The sequence below is a fragment of the Pyrgilauda ruficollis genome, unplaced genomic scaffold, assembly GCF_017590135.1.
Source record: "Pyrgilauda ruficollis isolate IOZ18807 unplaced genomic scaffold, ASM1759013v1 scaffold24, whole genome shotgun sequence".
Taxonomy (NCBI): domain Eukaryota; kingdom Metazoa; phylum Chordata; class Aves; order Passeriformes; family Passeridae; genus Pyrgilauda; species Pyrgilauda ruficollis.
The window spans coordinates 15,733,438-15,753,954 of NW_024523648.1; the positions used below are offsets into that span (position 1 = coordinate 15,733,438).

At 42.3% G+C, this 20,517-nt stretch overlaps 1 protein-coding gene across 1 annotated transcript in view; it reads left to right on the forward strand.

Annotated features, from left to right (window-relative positions):
• The first annotated feature begins 3,422 nt into the window (after nt 1-3,422).
• LOC121354809 (utrophin-like) overlaps nt 3,423-20,517 on the forward strand; it is an 86,168-nt gene continuing 69,073 nt past the window's right edge. Inside the window, exons 1-2 of the mRNA XM_041469725.1 lie at nt 3,423-3,700; nt 4,590-4,747. Of these exons, the coding sequence (XP_041325659.1) occupies nt 4,669-4,747 (79 nt within the window). The 5' untranslated portion in view covers nt 3,423-3,700; nt 4,590-4,668. The remainder of the gene's footprint in view (nt 3,701-4,589; nt 4,748-20,517) is intronic.

The window sequence follows — 20,517 nt, forward strand, 5'->3', positions numbered from 1 at the left end:
TAATGAAAATTATCTCTAATTATCTCTAATATTAAGGTACTTGTACTAACTGGTTAGTGCTCCAAAATCAGCACCAAAGCACCAAGGAGCTGTTAACTTGAATTCTGATGCAAGTTCTGCCGGGAAAAAAAAAGTCTGCTGAGCAACATCTTGCCTGATCTGATAACTGAGACTGACATCATGATGGGCTATGCAGAAACGGGCAATAAAGATGCTCTACTTACAATGCAATCCATTTGGTATCTCCTGTCTTACTGAATGTGGAATGGTTTTCTGAAATCATGACAAAACATTGATGAATGGGCACATGCATTATTACAGCAGTCAATCTCAAGGTAATGAGATACACAAAATTCCTAGTTATATTGTAATCCTGTCAATTATGAGTGTATTCTAAAAACAGGAATACTAAGAACACAGAAAAGAGAAGGAGACAAGGTAAGATGAGTTCAGAGCCTCACAACAGCATTATCTTTATGCACCAAGAAATAAAGTATTTCTTTATTTTGGTCAGAGTTCAAGGGCCTCACATTTTCTCTGTCCCCTTTCTTTTCTGTATTCCTTTAATATTTTTGAACATTATCTAAGGGGTTAATGGACTTTTCCTTTATTTTCCTATTTTATTCTGCATATACAGAAAAGTAAGCTGTGCCACACAATCCACATGATATTAATGGTCCATAGGTATTTGTAGGTGAATGTAGGTTTTACATATACAACTGAGTGGAGACTTTGCTGTTTGACTTTAAAATTGTGCTAGTCGCCAATTTCTAATTGTGCCAATCACTGGAATAAAAAATTAGAGAGACCTAAAGCATATACATATACAGAATATTAAAGGTTAAGGTATTTTCATTTTTTCCCCTGATGGAGATGTGCCTAAGGACCCTATAAAAATGATATATTGTGTATATATAATTGTATATATAAAAATTATAGCCATTGCATGAGAAGCCTATAGTCTAAACAACTAACTCAGAAAACCCAGGCTTTGATCAACAGTAGAGTAAGGATGGCTCTAGAGATGGGCATGTTTGAAACACACCAGGAAGAAATTAACCTGCTTCCTTGAGGTAGTGTGCAGTCTCATTATTCTATTACCCTTCTGTTGGCACTTTATAATTCAAAGGAACATAATGATGATACTTCTGTCTAAAACAGGAAAAAACATGAAATTCTATAAGATAAAACTGAAATATGTCTCTTTTTGAGAAATAATTTTTAGGTGCTTACAGAGCAAGATTGTAAAAATTGGGACCTTGGACTTAGACACAGAGATGTGAAATGGGATATACCAGCTCTTCCCTCCTTGCTTATCAGTTTGACTGCAGCTTTTAGCAATAAAAGTTACTGCTACATGATAGCGGTCTTGGGTAACCTCTGTGGAAGGTGTAATCCCCTCAGTGCATCCCACAAAAGAAAGGTTTTTTTGTTTTTTTTTTTCACTTAGCATTTCCCTGCATTAGGCAAGGCAATGCTGTGCTTTGTGATCCCTATCCCTGCACTGCTGCTAGATACCCAGCAGTGGGAAGTGACAGTCTCCATCTGTGCTGACTCTTGAGTGGGCACTGGGTTACACAGGGTTTTATGTCTCTTGAAGTGTGTGAAAAGCAGCTGGGTCTGGGTTGTGGGTTTCCAGTGTTTGGGTGTTTGTTACTGGGCATTGAAAATCCAGCATGCAGAGGGAATGCATGGGATGGGGCTGAAAAGCCAGTCAAGAGCAGCAGGGAACAAGTGATGCTTCTCTAACCACAAACATTATGTTTGCAGTACAGGTTTTTCAGTGTAATGTAAATAAATAGGCATAAACACAGACCATACCTTTCCAACAAATCCAGTGTACTGCTCAGTGTTGCCTTACAGTTAGACACTGATAGGTATCGATGTCCATGTTTTTATAGTGTTTGTCGTCCATGAGCTGCAATTCTCAACAGATTCACAATTCCAGTAATCCAAATTTTTCGACACATTATTATTATCCCTGTATAAGTAAGAACCATTAATGACTTCATGCAGTGGTTTGGATTAAGCAGATCAAGGATGAATTAACTAATTTGCACTGAATCACCAAGAAAGCTATGGAATGATCCAGACTAGGCATCTTTGTTTTTAGGCTTCTTTGAAATGCAAAAATGTAGCACACTATATTCAAGGCCTTCCATCTTGCAATACAGAAGCAAAAGACCCAGTCCCTGTATCCCATGTACTGCACCAATCAAAGGTTGAGGGAAAAAAATATTAAATGCAGTTAGAATTACAGTAATAATAATTTACAGGTTCCAGGTTTTGTTTCTTTGAGGAATCTCTTTTTTCCTTGGGGGAAATAGTAAAGTAAGGTTAAATATCAAAGTTAGGTTAGGCTAACATGCACATAGTCATTGTTTACTCTTGTTATCTGTAGTGCCTAGTAAACCTATGAGCTGTGTACTGGTAAGAAAAAAGACTTTCGAAGACAAATCTTCCTTGTTTCACATTGCTACCATTTCTGTTCACCTGGAGATACAGAATAAGTATGTTGCCAAGCCTGTGCTTCCTCCTTTCTGCTGGCTAATAAATTCTGCACCTCCTTTCCCACAGATTGCTGGCCTTTCTTATTTAGGTGGTGAAGTACTTGGTGTTGGGAATGCATCTAACCTTGAAAACATTTTGGGCTGCATGGCCTGAGGCCTGGTAGGTAACACCAAGGAATTACTCAGCTACAGTTTCTCTCTGATACTACTGAAACTTCAGAGTAATGCTTATCGAGGTAAATACAGCCACGTGTTCTACAGCCTCACAGTACAGGTGAGCACGGATAACTTGCCTGTGCAAACAGGAGTAAGTTCATTCCCAGATTGCAAATGTGGCAATAAATTAATTAGTGTCAGCTAAATATTTTACTAGCATTTATGTATGTTCATACATCAAAAATGATTGCAGACACCCAGCATCATCACATTTTTATTGATCCATAACTGTTCCTTTCTTGCCCAGCCGAAAACCACCCGGGAGTTGTCACTGCCAAGTGACAACTGCCAAGTGACCCCGTGAGATGAGACATAGACACCTGGCCAAAGCAGGCGGATTTTGGGATAGTTGTTTCCGGCTGTTTGTAAATTTCCTAAGTGCTTCTCAAATTTTATCACACTTCCTGACTTCGGTGTTCATGGGAGGCCGCGGGGCGCTTCACCTCCGAAGCGCTGCGCAACTGCGCTTATCCGGGGAGGGAAAGGAGCACAAGGAGCGGCGGGAGCGCACAGGTGCGGACGGGAAGGCCGCGGGAGAGGAGGGGAGCGGGACAACTCTCCACACCACCTCAGGCGGGGTCCTGGGAGGAGCGGGGGCGCAGCCGGGACCCGCTCCGCCCCTCTCTACCCTTCCCTTCCCCTCCCCTCCCCTCCGCGCCGGCCCGGCCCCTCCCCGCCCCTCGCTCCGAGAAGGGGCCGCGGCCGGGGCGGCCCTCCCGCACCCGCGGCGCTGGCCCGGCCAACAAAGGGGGTGCCGGGGCCGAGGGAGGGGCCGCCGCAGGGCCGGGCCGCGAGGGGCGGGGAAGAAAGGGGAGGAGAAGGGGAAGGACGGACGGCAGCGGCGGCGGCTCGCACAGAAAGTTGTGGGTCCGCCAGCGCAGCGCCGCGGGAGTCGCTGCCGGAGGACGGGGTGCGAGCAGGAGCCGGGCAGCGCCGTGGGGCAGCGCGGCCCCTCCCGCCGCCGTGCCCGAGGGGTGAGTGGCGGCCGGGGAGAGTTGCTGTCGGCGGCTGCTCCGGCAGCTCTGGGAGCGAGGCAGCTCTGCGGGCAGGCGGCGGCACCGCGGCACCGGGAGGGGCTCGGCGGGGAAAGTTTGTTCCCCAGCTCCGGGAACGTCGCGGGGCGGGGGGCGGCGCACCTGCGGGCGGGACGGAGCGGCCTCGAGGAGCCGCTCCTTCGTAGGGGTGCCCGAGGGCGGCGGCGCCGCTGCTGCGGCCGCGCATCCCGCGGGGAGGAGGTGCCGGCACGCCCGGCCGGCTGCCGGGTCAAAATCCCCGCCGGGGGAGCGGGGGCGGCGGCCGCTCTGCCGGGGCGGCCGTGCCCGGGGCCTGCCCCGCGGAGCTCCGCTCCCCCCACCCGCGAGAGGGGCTGCGTGGCTTCTCCCACACGTGGCCGTCGCGCCCTGGGCCGGCCGGGGCGGCGCGCCTGCCTGTACCCCTTTGCTGCTGGCACACGCCCCAGCGCGGCGGGAGCGGAGCTCCCTCGCTGTGCCACCACTCGAGCGGGGCTGTCCCGCTCGGTGCCAGCCGGGGGACCCGTGGTGGCCGTGGTGTCGCGGCGAGAGCCGTGTCCTGCTCCTCCGGGGGTCACGGCTGGGCACGGGGCGCCCTGTCGCCCAAGGGTGTGTGAAGCTTGGCTTTCGCGGCTGAGGATTCAGCTGTGCTGCTGCACCTTCAGGGCCATCCCACTTTTTAAATGCTCCATAAGGTGTCCCTCTGCAGGGGCACAGCGAATGGCAGGTCGGCTGCCCCGCGACTCGCGTGGGCATGGCCAGCAAGTCTCGATCCCTCCCATCGCACGCGGAGTCACACCTGGCATAGCCCGGGGAGTTATCGTGCCTTTCTGCTCCTGGTCCTGTGCTGTAGGTGCTGAGCCGTGGCCCTCCATGGGAGCCTTTTCCCAGCGGATTTAGGCTCCGCCCGTGGCACACCGCAGCCCACGAGCATGGCCCGTGTCTCCGAGCAGGAGGAAGGACCTGGCGGGGGACACAGCGAGTTCAGCGACATCATCAAGTCCAGATCAGGTAAATTGTCGAGGGGAACGGTGTTTTCCTCTTTTCTCCTCTACCCATACCTTCTGATATAAGCTGACATTTTTAAACAACACCTTTGTCCATTGGTTTTTTTTTGGCATATGTTGGTAGTACAGCTAGTGACTGAGGCTGTTCCTGCAGCTCCCCTACTGTTACTGAGTAACAGTAATTGTACATCTCAGGGTTTGTTTTGTTTTGGGTTTTTTTGTCAGTATTAGTCAAGTCTGTTTATTTGGGATCCACCTCTGGCATCATAATTACCTCTACTTTTGTAAATAGCCATGTGCCTGAAGTGCTCTTATGCAACGTAGTGTTGGTGGCTTTCGTGTTTATTCTCAGACACTGAAAATGGAAACTGTGGCTGCAACATTGTACCTCGTGTAAGTGCATCGCGCTAGTACTCATGCAGTAAATTAATGTGCTTCCTCCTTAATGTAAAACAGTTGTCTAAGGCTACTCACTCAGGCATTTCCTCCAGCAAAACATTCATGTAATAGATCTGAAGGTTATTACGAAAACGTGGATTTTGTTTGGTTGTAGTGAGTTGGGGTCTCCTGAGGCTCTGATGGATGTTGGGTAGTGAGGTACTGTCCCTTAGCAGGGGGAGAGCAGAGGTTTTGGAGGGACAGCTGAGAGTTGTTTAAACCTTGGTAGAAATTTGTGCTCCATTCAGAGACTGGATGCTGGATTCCTCAGCCTCACAGTCTGAGGCTGTGCATTTCTTACATGCAAAATGTTCCTGTTATCAAAAGATTTTCCTGTGATATCTAGCAAACCTAGCGGTAGTTTGGGTTTTTAAAAAAAGTTTTCCACATGTTAAAAACTGTAGATCTTCAGTTGGTTGAGATTTGATATGTCAGATTACATAGGATGTGGGTTTGATCTGGATCCCATTGGTGTTTGAATAGTTTGTTTCTTAGACCTTTGCTTTCTGAGTATTCCTCTTCTGGAAGAGCAGTTTATGAAATAGATGCTTGTGGGTTTTTAATTTTGAATTCTGTAGTGTTTTTTCTTTTCTGCTGTTACTCTGGACATAACTTCATTTGATTGTGTGTAGTCAGTATCTTTATGGGCCTTGAGTGTGGGGATAGTTTGCAGACCATTTGTATGTGTGTATATAAGTACTACAGTTTTATAAGGTGTGTGAGGAAATGTGGATGTATTGGAGGTTTTTCATGAATGAACAAATTGTGCAGTAGGTTCTGTTGTTTTGGTTGGGGCAGATGATTGTAAATTTCCTGTTACAACCACTTTGAATTTCTTCAGCGGCATGAGAAAATGCTGTAAATTTGAATACAAGGCTAAAAGACTTGTGCATTAATTTAAAAATCGTGAGTGATGACTGATCTTAAATATTTTTTTTTAATTATTATGCTAGTTTGGATCTGGATATGTGATTTCTTCAAATAAATTACTGTACTACTGTAGCTCAGATCTGAACCATTCACTACAAGTAAATCTGTGGGAGGGTTTTCCTAATGAAAGGACTGAAGTTTCCTGAAGTACAGATGACAGCAAATTAAAGAGTAGTTGTCAGAACTGAGGAGAAGATATTTTAATTTTCCTAGATATTATGGAAAGAGAATGCTAATTTTGATGCTTAGAAAGGAAAACTGAGGGGTTTTTTGGGGAGAAGATTTTTCCAGCATGAAATGCTCTTCAGTCTAAATGACTTGAAATGCAGTAGAAGTGTTATAACTTACTAATATTTGGGGTAGCTAAGGCATCTGTGTGGCTTTTGAGACTCAAGAGATTGTAAAAAGACAATACTTTGCTGTCACAGAAAATAGGCTGCTCTGTTTCTTGCTACTCTGTAAGTTCCTAGCACCAGTGATGTGGGAAGTCTCTTAACACTTTGGTTAGGGAGCACATGCAAATATGCACTGAATATTTTCACTGAATAAATAAAATACAAAAAACACTGTGGGTGAAAAACTCTGCATGGTTTAATATGTGATCAAGTGATTTAATATGTCATAATATTTTTTGAGTGTGTATTATTCCTATGCATTTTTAAATAAGCATACTGAAAACAGTTTACTCTATTCTTGTAAATAAAAGAAGATAGATGTATAATGTTCTGTGTAAAGATCACTTTCTCTGTGCTCTCCTGGGCAATTCTGTTTATTTCAATGTTTGTCTTCATCTCTTCTGAACAGATCACCAAGCTGTCAGGATATTGTGGTTATTTAAAACCATTCACGTTCTAGATGTGATGTTTAAGATCTATGGCTAAGTCTTTTTTGTTGTTTTTCTTGTAACAACTTGGAAGGAAATTATAATTTGAAATGCCAGAATCTTTCTGGGTCAGGCCTTAACAAAGAGTGGTACTAGTAAAAATGTTTCTAAATATTTTGATACAAATGTAAACTTTAGTCTTTAGCAGTCTGTCAACTGAATATATTGTCTTTTTTTTTTTTTTTTTTTTTTTGGGTTTTTTTTTTTTTTTTTTTTTTTTTTTGTAGTCATTGCTGCTTTAGTTATCTTGCTTTCTAAAACTGTGAAGCAGCTAGAAAGCCATAAAGGTGGCACTGTCAGTACAGGCAGTGTGTAGGTTATTGAGCTTTGATCTAAAGTCACTCTTATGAGACTGTATTAAGACACATAAAGTTTTACACCTGCTCAGGGCTGTGTGGCGCCCAGCTATGCTTGTTTTTATTAGCAGAACAAGCTATGTAATTTTTTCTTAGACTTGTAATTGGGCAGCTGCCAGTGTGCCACATGAAGGATTTAGGAGAACTGCAGAAAATCGTGATTTCTCTATAGATCAATCAAAATAAATTAACAGGATTTCCATTTGTCACTTAAAAAAAAAAAAAAAAAGTGTGGGCTTGCCATAGGATTTCACAGCTGGGAGAAAGTAATTTTGCAAGTATCTCATTTGTTCTTTCCTCTCAAATTAAGAGGATGAAGGATAAAACACTTTGAATGGGCATCTCTGTATGTTGTCGATTATATTGGAAACACTTTTTCCTTCAGTGGTCAGCAAAGAAATTTTAAATGAATGTGCTATAATCTGTTACAAGTGATGAGTGCTTGTTTTTTTTTCCAGAGCAGAGATTTTCTATGCCCTTAATGTCACTTCTGTGACTTGGAATGAAAGAAGGAAGACTTTTTCCTGTTGTCCAATTAGTATTTGTTTTCTGCTTTGGATATAGCTCCTCCCTGATTACATAGTCTGTTAGTACTGATCTACATGTAGCTACAGGTAATCTTTGAAGAGACCTCTCCTGCACTCATAATAATATTTGATGGTGACCAAAGCTGCCTATAAAATAACTTGTGGTTATTGAGTTTATAAAGGAAGCTGCTTTTTGTTCTCAGAAAGACCAACGACCTGTTTGCCTCCCTTTTTTCTGTACCAGTGGTGGATGCTGGTGGCTGAGTGGTGTTTAGTGGGTTTACTTTTTTTCCTGGATGGTTATGCTGGGGTTATGTATTTATAATTGGTATTATTTAGCATTATTAGCCTGTACTGTGCCTGTGTGTCTGTATAATGGCTTGCTATGGAAAAGCAGTTTTCCTTTTTATTAACTTCCCTGTTGTGTGAAGTAATGTATGTGGAGCTGATTTATATCTTTTAAAGGCATCTTGTGCAGATAGGTGAGCTTTTCTTATTGCAATAGCTTTTGGGAAGGAATGCTGTGGGATGATTGCCTTACAGTGGTGAAAACAGTGCTGTCATCACGGGCTTGAAAAACAGATGAGTCTTTGCTATGATTAATTATGGAAAAAAGACAAACTCACTTAAAATCTGTCATGGTAGCTTGAAATGGTAATATATAATTAAACAGTAAGACATAGCAGGAGAAACATTTTTAGAAGATTGTGCCTCTGGTGCATTTTAAGATATGGGCTCTCTCTAAATTGAAGGGAACTTAATTTTCCTCAAATATATTTGACTGAAAGACTGCTTTGAGAAATTGTAACTTAGTTTTGGACTTTGGGGCAAGGCTTATTCTGAGAACTGCTGCTGTTTTCTGTCTGTCCCCTTGCCCTCTGAAGCAATGCTTGCTTGGCTCCTGCGGAACTCCTGGGGTCTCGCTGCCCCATGATGCCACAGATTGCCTTTGGAACCAATTCCTTTAGTTGTGTCTGTCGCTGCCAGATAACTACAGGCCAAATGTGCTGGTTCTCCTTTTCCATTTTGGCTCTATTGGTGTGAAACTGTCAGGGGCTGTCATAGTAGCGTATGGACTCTCAGGATTCTGTCAAGTGGTTGCAGAGTTGGTGTAGCCAGATTTGCACTGTGTGAACTCTTCAGGGACATTTGTGCAGATAGGGTGTTAAAGACGAGTGGCAAACTTGCTCTCCTTGTTTCTAGCCACTGAAATGACTTTAAGACTAAGCCTTTGGGTTGCTGTAGCCTGGCTCCTTTCTGTCAGCTGTATAGCTTCCTTTTCTTGGGCTGTCTGGTGGGGACAGATCAGATGCTGCGATGAAGACATTTCTAGGGTATTGCCTAGCATTTATGAAATGACAGATATAGAAGTACCAGGCTGGTTTCTTCTAGCATCTTGATTGGTAGGTGAAGAAATAACATATGCTGCTCCGTGTGTTTGAAGCACGACTCTGCCTTGGAATAGAAATTGAGGCTCCTCAGGGAGGGGAAAAAAACCAACCCAAAACGCAAACCATAAAAGCAACCCATTGATTTGCATGTGCTGTGCCAGGAAAGGAAGACGTAACCCTGAGCAAGAGCTGCTATGTGAGGCACTGTGTGTAGTGTGTTAAATGTTCCTAAAGAGGTCTAAAAGCTGGTGTGGAGAGGGGCTGCTGCTGAGGGAACCCCTCACTGATGTGGATCCTGTGGAGGGGTGCCTAGGTAAGAGGCAAACTAGGGGCTATGTGGGGTTTCTTTCCATGCCTTCCCCAGCACCCTTTGGAGCACCGTGCCCCGCTCCTCCCCTCAGGTCTGAGGAAAGTAGGAAGACTCATACAGTAGCATGAAAATATTTATCATGGGCTCACTCCATTGGGCAGCTTAGCAGAGAATTAGCTGGGCTGTGTTAACACCTCTGAGTAACTGCTTCTAGTTTTGATTTTCCCTTAGAGTGTTTGTTATAGCAGAATCACTCGTCCATGGTGTGTGTTGCAGCTGCCTTTTGTGAGCAGGGAAGAGTAGGGAAGTATTGTTATTAAAATCTTTTGAATACAAATAAGGAATAGGTACATCAGTGCAGGCATGGAAGGGGAAGAGGACGTGGGCTTGGGCTGAACTGATGTTGTGTCAGGACAGTGTAGCTGCTCTGCTGCCAGGTAGCAGGGTGGATTGGTGTGCTCAGAGCCTGCATGATCTGCTTTTCAAGTGTTGCACGGTATCCCTCCTTCAAAGGAAAATGCACCGTTAGAAAAACACAGCTGGTTCCACTTACCTTGCAAACTGAGGTACTCCTAGCACAAAGTTGTGGAGAACTGCATTTATTTGGATGCCTTACTAACAGTCTGAAAAATTAATAATAGGGTTTAAACATTGTGAGGTGGGAGGAAGGAGTTTCATTGTCTGACTCCTTATTGTGTTGATGAAAGAATAAGTTATAGTGCCCTGTACCTTGTCAGAAGTCTGTTTTATATCTTTCTCCCCTCTCCCAGTGTGTTCTGGGGATGCAGCTGAGCTGTAATTTCAGAAAGTGACAGTATATTCTCAGAAGAAAGCTGGAAGTTTTAAAGGTAGCAACAGAAATGACAGCCTAAGGAAATAGAACAGTCTGTTGGAACCTGTGGGTTTGACAGAATCAATGGTAGGGCTCTGTTGCAAGCTTTAGTTTTGAGAATGAGGCAAGTAGCTACTGATCTATAAATATACCCAGCTGCAAAGTCAGTGAAACGTGGGTCATTGAGAAGGAGGAGTCAAACTGCCAGTTATTTATTTATTAGGATATGATGTCTCTGAGCCTTTTTGAAAAGACATCCACCTGATATTGCCTTGGAGAGAATAAAAGGAGAAAATTTGAGTATTGGCCCTCAGTTGGGCTCAGTCCTGAGTGAAGCCAAAAAAAAAGGAAATGAACTGAAATCCAAATGCTTGCAGTTATATTTTGTTGTCACTTATCTGTGGGAGCAGCAGGTAGGAGTTGGTACAGAGTCACTGCCCCTGACTCCAGGTGCATATCCTCACAGTTGAGGGCCACTGGCATTGACACTGGTGCTTGCAGAGGCTGGGCCAGGGCTGGGAGCTGGTTGTCAGTGGGGAGCTCATGGAAGATGGTCAGCTCTAACAGAGGGTGTGGGCAGTTCCAGTTCCTTTAGCCAAGGGCAGGGTTGAGTTTGGGTGTGTTTTGGGCTGCATCTTCCCTCTGGTGGCCTGACCAGCTCTGGATGAGAGCAGCAGCCATGCACAGGAGGCTGGTTATCAGTGGATACATCTACAGCTGTGGCAGTGACTTTGTGAAGGTTTCTTTCAGAAATAGGTTCCTGCCTAATAAAATGCATTTTTAGGTGTTCATTCATCTGTTGAATGCATGGGACAGATGTACCATCAAACATGTTGAGATGCCAGAGAGGAATAACGTGAGAGTTATTAATTGAGAGTAGCTTAATTGTAGTTCCTCCTGTAAGGAGGCAGCTCCTGTGCTGGGGAAGCATTCTCTAGCAGCCTAGCATCTTTTCAGGTGTGTGGATCTTCTGCTGGATATGGAAGAAGTGGTGAAGAGCTGTTGAATCTCTTATCTGGTGGGATATGATGTCTGTGTGTTTCAGTAAAAAGTCAACTTCTATCTCAAAAGCACAGGACATTTGATGGGAGGAAAGGATCTGGCTATGTGACAGAGATTAGATATGTTATGTATTCTTAAGGTTATTTTGATGATCGGTATAGGGAATGTACAGCAGTACTTTTCAGCCATAAATTGATCATGAAGTTCTTTTCTGGACTTCAACATCACCTTGTTGTAAATGAAGTGCACCTACTATCCAAAAATGGAAAGATTTTTGTAGTGGAATTAGATAAACATATGAGGACAGTCAACAGCTTATGCATTTAGCTGTGAAGAAACATGCAATTAAACCATGAAAGAACATGCTTTGATGGGTCTATGTAATTCATTCCACAAATAACTTTAGTTAGTTCCCATGTACTCTGCTTTTATTTCCTAACAGTGAAGTGTGTTTTTTTCCCCCCACAACCCCCCAGTTTAGATAATGGCAGGGGACCAAAGATGGAAAATGCTATGTTACAAATAATTGATGAGAGAAAAGTGCTATGATGAGTAAATTCTGAACTGTTTTGCCAGCTATTTTTGCTCTTAATTTACCACATTATCGTGGATGAGCAAAGAGCAGCAGTCTGTGTATGAATAACAAATGGGGATTTATTTGAACATTTTATGGGAGGACACTGGGAATAGAGCAAAGTCTTTTGGTTTCTGTGTTGTTTTAATAGTTATAATATAAAATATTATTGTATTAATGGAAGAGAATAAATAAAGTAATAGTTAAATGCCAACAGACCAAAGCCTTTCTATTGCTTCTTTCCAGGCTTTTACTTCTGTTATAGCTTTATAATGAACAACAGCTATGGTCAGCAAAATCGTTTCCAGAGAGAGTTCATCACCCTTATTTTCCTGGTTTCTTCTACATGTACGTCCTGTTCTTGGATGAGACTTCTTGTGGAAATTCACGGGAACATATTGTGTTAACATCATGCATCTTTCAGCTTCCACAGTCTTTTGTCAAGAAAGTCTGGTGGTGTCCTTCTGAATATAGTTTTGTTCTCTCTGGTACAGTGATGTTTAATTTCTTTGCTCTGAGTGCTGTTCCTCTATGCTTGGGAATTCTTCTCTTGGACCTGGCTGTTGTGCCCAATTTAGAACTTGTTGGTTTGATTTATTGAGCTTTAAAAAAAAAATTCTTAACTTAGTTAATACACTTTTCACTTAGACTAGAGATTATTAAGTTTAATCAGAGAGTTATTAAAGTGTTCACTCTGGTCTTTGTACTCAAAAAACTACATTTACACACTTTATAATCTGTGCAGAGGAATACTCCGTTTGACAGTGTCACATGCACAGTGCCCAGGTACTTGCTGGTGAAGATGCTGTGTTTCACTGGCACACTGAGATTGGGAGCATTGAGCTAATTCAGGACAAAAGGATGTTTTGAAAGAAACACCCACCGCCACCCCTGCCAACCACTGTTCTGGTTTCACCAGACATTTGAAGATTTATTAAGGTTGTGAAACATGTTTTGGAAGATTACATTGTTATCTTGACAGGGCAAGTTAAATGTTGACAATTGTATTAATGTAGAAGTGGTTTTATACTTAAGTGCACAAGCAGTATGTTAAAAATGGAAAAGGAGAAGGGGAAGGGAAGAGTTCAAATGGAGTTTTGTCCAGTGTCAGAAATAATACCATTCTGTGTTGGAATTATTTCTATTTTCAAGACTATTGAAACCCAGTTCAAATTCATTATTTGCCCTCTGAATGTTAACTGGAAGTTCCTTGGTTACAGGAGAATCAGTACTGAAAGAAAGGAGATTGAAAGAACTCTGCTATTCATAATTTTAGTGAAGTGTTTTGCATTGTCCATGTAGATGTCAGGCTCCTAACCCGATGTTCTGCACTGCTGCTGCTCCAGATCCCTGTTGCTCTCTTCTTTCACCTCCCCAGCGAAGAGCAACATGTGAAACATAGAGGTCAAGTTTTTGCAAGTATACTCCAGTGCTTGCAAGAAGCTTCCAATGCCCAGGTGCATCATACCTCTACTTGGGAAACTTGTTTCCATGTATATGCTTTTCTTGTCCTTTCTTACCCAAAAAAACCCAACCTAGATCAGTCAAGGCTTAGAGAGCTGTTGAGATGCAGGGATAGAGTGACTGCTGCATCAGCCACAGTGGTGTCTGTTACTTCAGTCCTCCTGAAGAGCCTCTCCTTGAATGACACCTCTGCAGAGTTTGGACAATAGCCCTTTTATGCCTAAAGGATTAATGCACTGTCTTCATCTTTCTTACACGTTGTAGCAGGAGGGAGCACGGGAACCTGCTATGAAGACTCAGGACTGAATTCTTAGGGTCTTTATGTAGAGCCTTCTCTGGAGAGAAGTGAGGCATGGACCTAAGAAACCAAATTTTAGATTTTATTTTTTAATGTAAAGTAGCTTTTTAGAAAGGTTTTCATTTAGGCTACAATGAAGTAAGTGGTTGCTAAAACTTGGGAAACTTGAAGTTGATGGATTCCATGTAAACTGTATTTTATTGTTCCTATTTGTTTTAAGAGGAGAAATAATTTCTATACTAGATTAAGGCTGTCTTCCAAATCTTTGAGCTGAGAATTTCCTGACTGAGACCTTTTCTACCTGTGATCTGCTAGAGTGGGTTTTCTGTCACTACATGGTGAGTAACTTCCCCTTCTCAGCAGAGAGTGTTAAATATTTCATCATTAGTAAAAGATAGTAGTTACTTTGCTTACATAGTGACTAACAGTATTGGGTGTGTTCGTCTCCTTGAAGAAAACATAGACAGGCTTTTCTGACTTTGAAAAACAAACAGACTAAGTCTAATCAAAAACCCCTGAACTCTCTGGTTTATGAGATCAGGTATTCTTGGGCAAGGTGCACAACAGGGCTGTGGTGTGACAGCTTTTTGTGTGTTGTAGGGTACCATGATCTAAGGAAAAGGAAGTGTGTTCACTCAAGCATTTTTCCTTCCCTTAGGTAAGGGTGTGTGTAATAGGATGAAAGAACAATACCTGGCCTTGCAAAATGGCTTGCTTTTGGAGGGTGATTAACCCTTGCAAGTTTGAGACTCATTCTCCCTCTTGGAGAAACAGTGAAATTAATGCTAGGAGTGCAGTGGAAAAGATGGGATCCCATGGTCAGGCATGTCTGAGGCATCAAGTGGGACATTTTATTGGTGGTAATGTGCCTTTTTCATGTGTCACACTGTATAAATTACAGTCCTGAAAATAGATGGAACAAACTGGAAAAGTGTGTACTGGACTGAAGCAAACTCTGTGCTCATCTGTGTCTTGTTGGCCCTAGTGGTCATCTACTATCACTTGTGAGACTGGGATATTTTACTTCTCAAATTGAGACTCCAGTTTATAAAGATAAAATATATTAGATTGTTGTCTGTCTCAGTGTGCAAACTTGCCTCAACGTATGTAGCTGGTTTGGCTGGCAGAATCTGGGGTTGAAAGAACATGCTTTGGAGCATTTAACTGGATTTAAAATGTGGGATCTTGAGTCTGAAGAGATGCATGTATTAGAAAGGTTTGTGGCACATACAATCCAGGGGTGCATGTAAAAAATGAACATAAAATGCAACATCAAATGGTCAGCTAGGCTAATTTACAGCCAGGGTGACTCTGTGCTTGCTGGAGACATTGATTTATTATTATTTGTCTTGTCTCTGGGGATGACTTGTGACTGAATGAATAATACTCAAAAATAGATGTCCTGTTCAATTCCAAGTATAATACTTTTTGAACATGTTATGCAGTTAAAAATAATTATCCAAAATAAACTAAAAAGCCCTGAGCCTTTCTTTCTGAAAAACATATTTGTGTTCTTTCCAGAAGTTGCTCTTTTTTTTCTGTGCGTGTCTTCTGTTACTTCCTTTACCTTGTTCAACTTCATGGTTTTTCTCCCAGTTGAAGGAATACTGCAGTGATTCATTGTGTGTGTTGCAGAGTGTATGGAGAAAGAGCAAAAGAGCTGGATGGAGATAGCTTCCCCCCTGCCATCCCTTGCTGTCCTCTTGGTATGAGGGAAGGGTAAAGGGATGAATGTGGCAGTGCTGGTTCCCACTGCCCTGGGACATGTCCTGATGTGTGGCAGGGCTGTGTGTTGACACCTGAGGCCCCCTGTGCTTCTGTTTTTCATGCAGCATCTCCTCTGTGCTGTAAACAGAAGGCAATTAGAGACAGTCTGAAGATCTAGTGAAACAGGTGGAAAATGTCATACTTGTTTTTTTGTTGTTGGACTCTGTTACATCCTTGGCTTCACCTTCTTGTCCTGGCAGGTATTTGCAGAGAAAAAAGGAATCCTCAAGGATTTAGCTGCTGTTTTAGATCATCTTCACAGAAGATAACTCCAGTGAATTCAGGATTTTTTGCAGATGTCTGTCTGTGGTGGAGCTGTGTGCTGGGGTGCTGGCACAGACAGACTGTATGGCTGTCAGCATCTGCCTGCTGTGCAAGCACCTGCTTCCTGGCCTGGTCGCTGGCCACTGTGAAAAATGCACATCAAAAGGGGTCACCTTTTCCAAAAACCGGCTGAGGACCTATGTTTCCTGCCACTACCTCGTAATTAGAGCCCTTGTGCCAACTTGTCACTGTTGACAAGTTTTCTGTCACTTCAAATTTTCAAAGGGTTCAAACTATTGACCTTTCCACTGAGCACCTGACTGCAGTATAGGATGAGATGGTGCCCATTCCTGATGTATTGCACAGACAGATGGTGTACCAGGAAGTGAGTGAGGGGCCAGAGAGCATTTTGTAATAAATTAGGGAAGTCCCAAAACTTTCTGAGCCAGGGTGTTTGAGTTTGTATGTGTTTCTGCCCTGGATAGGTACTGCTCAATGATCATGTCCAAAGCTGTAGACCAAAAAGAGGAATTTAGTGGTGGACTTGGCAGTGCTAGTTTAATGGTTGGATGATCTTAGAGGTCTCTTCCAACATAAATGATTCTATAATTCTGGAAAACTTGCCGCTAAAAAATGCTGGTCTAAGTGGAAGAGCAGGCTTGCAGTAAGTCTTGATTCCCACTCTTCCTCCAGGAGAAAGACATTGTAGGGACATTAAGAGCTGGAGAAAAGGAGAGTTGCCCTCCTTCTTCTCCAGAATAAGACAGCCACAGCAAACCCTTCCATTCCCATATTGACAACTATCCAGTCCCCTACCTTGGCAATGGTTGCAAGGATGTGGTGTTATCATGATAAACGGCCATTGTGTTGCAAGGGGGGCTGGCCAGCACACAGGGACAATTCTGATACATTGCTTTAAAAAAAACCCAACAAAACAAAACATTGCAGGAGAAAGAGGGATGTCATTGCTGTAGTTGTTTACCTGAAATGTGATAATAGTCATGATACTTATGTTTGTGTCGAAGTCCAAATAGATGAGATGCTTAAAAAGGAGGAGAGCTTAGGGCTGTATACAGAAGGGAAATGTGTCACCACATAGATGATGATGGACCCTTTGACAGGAGATGGAGTCCATGTTTGCCTGGAGGAAATGTGGGGGATATGTATGGGGAGCTATTTCCTTGGTTTGCCTGGTGCAAAAGTGGGTGCTGTGCTGTGATGCTGGGTATGCGCAGTACAGAGTGTGCTAGCTCAGGGATGGTGGTGCTCTGGCACCTGGTATTGAGGTAACAAGTGTGCTTGGAGGGGCATTATGTAGGGTTATCCTGGTAAAATGTCTTCTAGCTTTATGATCTCTGTGTTGTGTTGTGTTCATTCATATCCTGAAGTGAGCAATGTGGCATGCTGTGGTTGGCCTATTTGAGGTCTGGCTCTTGATTACTTCCTGGGTGAGGTTGCTATCCTTGGTGTTCCTGAATTCCCACAGGAATCTCATGCTATGTGCATTGTGTCGGTAAGTGCAACTCTGCCCTGAAGAGGAATTCAAGTGTAGTACTTCTGCTCCAGGACACTCTCACATTGCAGGAGCTCTTGCATTTTGCAGGTACTTTAATGTTGCTCTTAGTGCTTCAGTGATGCTACACCTAAATTAGAGGTTACTGGGTTAGGTTAGGGATTGCTCTAGCATGTGATGCCCCCTTCTGAGGCAGATACGTTTTCTTCAGTAGGAATTAGGCTAGAAGAGGAAGAGGAGTGTATAGTACCTGGTGGATCCCATAGCTTGTGGTTTTATGTATTAAGAACCTAATTAAATGCCAATTTATTTTCTCTGTTTTGAGCAAAATATCACATGTGGTGTAGAGGTATCTGTGGCTATTAACTGAGCAGGGTGCCTTAAGAACTGAGGACTAGTGTGAAAGCAGTGAGGGGTCCTAAAAGCCCTAACCTGTTGTAGGCATGTCAAATTTGATTTTACTGTCTCTTTGCAATACAGTGTTGAAAAAGTCTTGTGCTGCTGTATTCATCCTTAAAGGATTCAGTGTCCTTAGTGTAGTTGATTAAGTCTAGTTTCAGGATTAATCTATGATTGATAGTAGAGTCCTTTCTGAAGTTGCCCAGATTGCTGAATGGCCTTTAGAGGAAATGGGATACCCTGCAAAACTTTGGAGCTGACTAGGAAAAATTAGTTCATGTTGTGTAATGTATTCAGTGAAGAATTTGGTTCTAGGGTGATTTGGGCAGAAAGAAAATGAAATCTCTAAATTTGGTGCTGGTTGTTGCCCTGGAAGAAGCTTCCATGCTGCTGTTGGGCGGAGGAAGCTGGGATGGAGCAGAAACCACTAGTCAGATGGTAAAAATGGGCTGTGTCTATATAATGTTCAAATAAAGTGCTAAGAAAAATGAAGGCTGCTTAGAAATGTTTTGCTGATTAATTTATATTCCATGTTAGTTCTCACCTCCTTTTGTTGTAGTTTCTTATTTTGGCCCTGCATTTTCTGACTTTAACTTATATTTGTCCCATATAGTAAAAAATGTTGAGAGTGTAGTGTTCAATTGAACTCCATTTTGCTGCCTGGAGAAAGAAGGAAGGGGTAAAAGAACATGAGTAATTGGGATAAACTGCAATGCTGAAAGCTGGTAATGTACTATAGTGATCATCTGAAACCAAAATTTATGTTGCCTAGAGAAGTGCAACCTGATTATGAAAGTATTCTGCATAATTTGTGTGGGTATGGTAAGGAGAAGAGAAATTGTGAAATGAATTTAAACTTGTTTCCTTCAGTTGGAAAAGTCTGTTTCCTTATGGATTTGGGTCCTTATGCTCTCTAATCTGACAATTATTTCCCTTCATACTGAAATGCACACAATTGTTTTTATCCTAGTAAGGAGGGCAGAAAGTGGAAAAAGGGGTTTTGTTCTTCCTAGGATATTATGTGTGACTGGTATTCTCATTGGTAATAAGGTTCCTTTCATATTCTTCCAACACTCAGAAAGGACCTTAACTTGATGTCCTATTAAAAACCTCTTGTGCTGCCAAAAAAATGTAAAAATGTGAAAGTTGGAGATTCAACTCTCATCTACAATACAATGGAAAAAAGGAAATGCTATGTTCTTGGCACTCTGAAATTTAGCAGAGCCAAAAGGTTATCATCTGACAGAGTAGATGAATGGTAATTAAGATAACTGGTGTTACTGGAAGTCTTTAAAAAGCAATTAAATTAATTATGTTTGATCTTGGTGAGAATCTGTGGCTGTGAGTCAGATTTTGATCTGGATCTGTTGTCTGGGATGCAGTGTGGTGTAAGTAGGGGAAAAGCAATGTGTGTCAGTTGTGTGAGACTTTATTTTAAACTGCTTTGTATCTGTATTGTGCTGTACTTAACAGAGGCTGTATTTTTCCCTTTCTTTTTATCGCTCTCCTTTTTGGATAAATAAATTGAACTCAGCTACAGGTTGGAATCTGCAAGGTATCCCAAAAGCCTTTTTGGAAAGACTGACAAATTGTAAAATCTAATTTCAGTGAAAATTGGTGTATGATGTAGAGCTTGCACCTCCTGTGTAAGGTGTGTATAGTTAAGAGTTATAAATCCTAATTTTCAGACAATTATTTTTCGACCTAAGTAATGCAAAAAACAGGAAGAAAAGAGAATTTGTGGTTAAATTGCTAAGTTTTTAACTAAGGCATCCTTGAAGTATCTTAATCAAGGGGAATTGCATACAAGTTTTACTACATAAAGAATTCCTTCCTTAACAGTCTTTACACATTTCCCCCACCCTCCTCCAGTCCTGCAGGGCTTGGAATGGTGAGAGTACAGCTGAGGAATGGGTGAGTCAGTCAGATCATGTCTTCCAAAATCATCCAGCTTGTTATAAATAATAATCTGCTGTTTATTTAAATATCTGTGGTGTAAATAGGTAACCTGTTGCTCTAACATTCAAGTGCAAAAATAGTGCCCTGCACTTTTTGCAAACTGGTCTAATTATAAGTCAGTAATGAAGGGCAGTGTATTAATACAAGGTGAGAGGATTTCTTTGCTAGAATTCTTTGCTAGATTTCTTTGCTTTAAATAATTCGCAAAGTCCTATTTCAAATTTCCTTTTGTAGAATAAACAACTAAATTAAATATGAATGACCACATATTTAATTTTGAAGATTGTTTTAAGTTCCTGTTCAAATAAGAATATATGTGCAAAAGAGACTACTTTTAAAATGACATCCTTAAGGAAAATATATTTATTTAATGGAAAACGAGGTTAAATAAGGGTCCAAAACCAGCCTTGAGTTCTTTGATCTCTTAAATCTCTTCAAATTAGCCTCTTGAAATGGATGAAAAATATGACCAAAACAGAATCTAATCTTACTTGCTTTTTTCCCTTCATGCCTAGTTCTGCCTCACAGACTGTTTCTATTTAGTGTAGAATAAGCCCGTTCATTCCCAAACTCATTTTACCTTTGCATTTGGTCATCAGCTGTGGAGGACGGGGTTGGATATCCTTAGGCGTGTTTAGCTTCGCTTCTTAGCTGAGATGGGACATGGTGAGCTCTTGTGATAGTTTTCCAGTGGTTTTGCCAGTATTTGAGGGATACTTGAAATAAAGTGTGGTCAGCTTTCTCTCTGTCCCCTTGCAACTATTGATATAGAAACTCATCCTTACATGAATTTTTCAGGACTGTCTTGGACTGTTGGGTAAAAAAATGTGGAAGCAGTAGGCAAAGGAAACTTTATATATGTAAGTA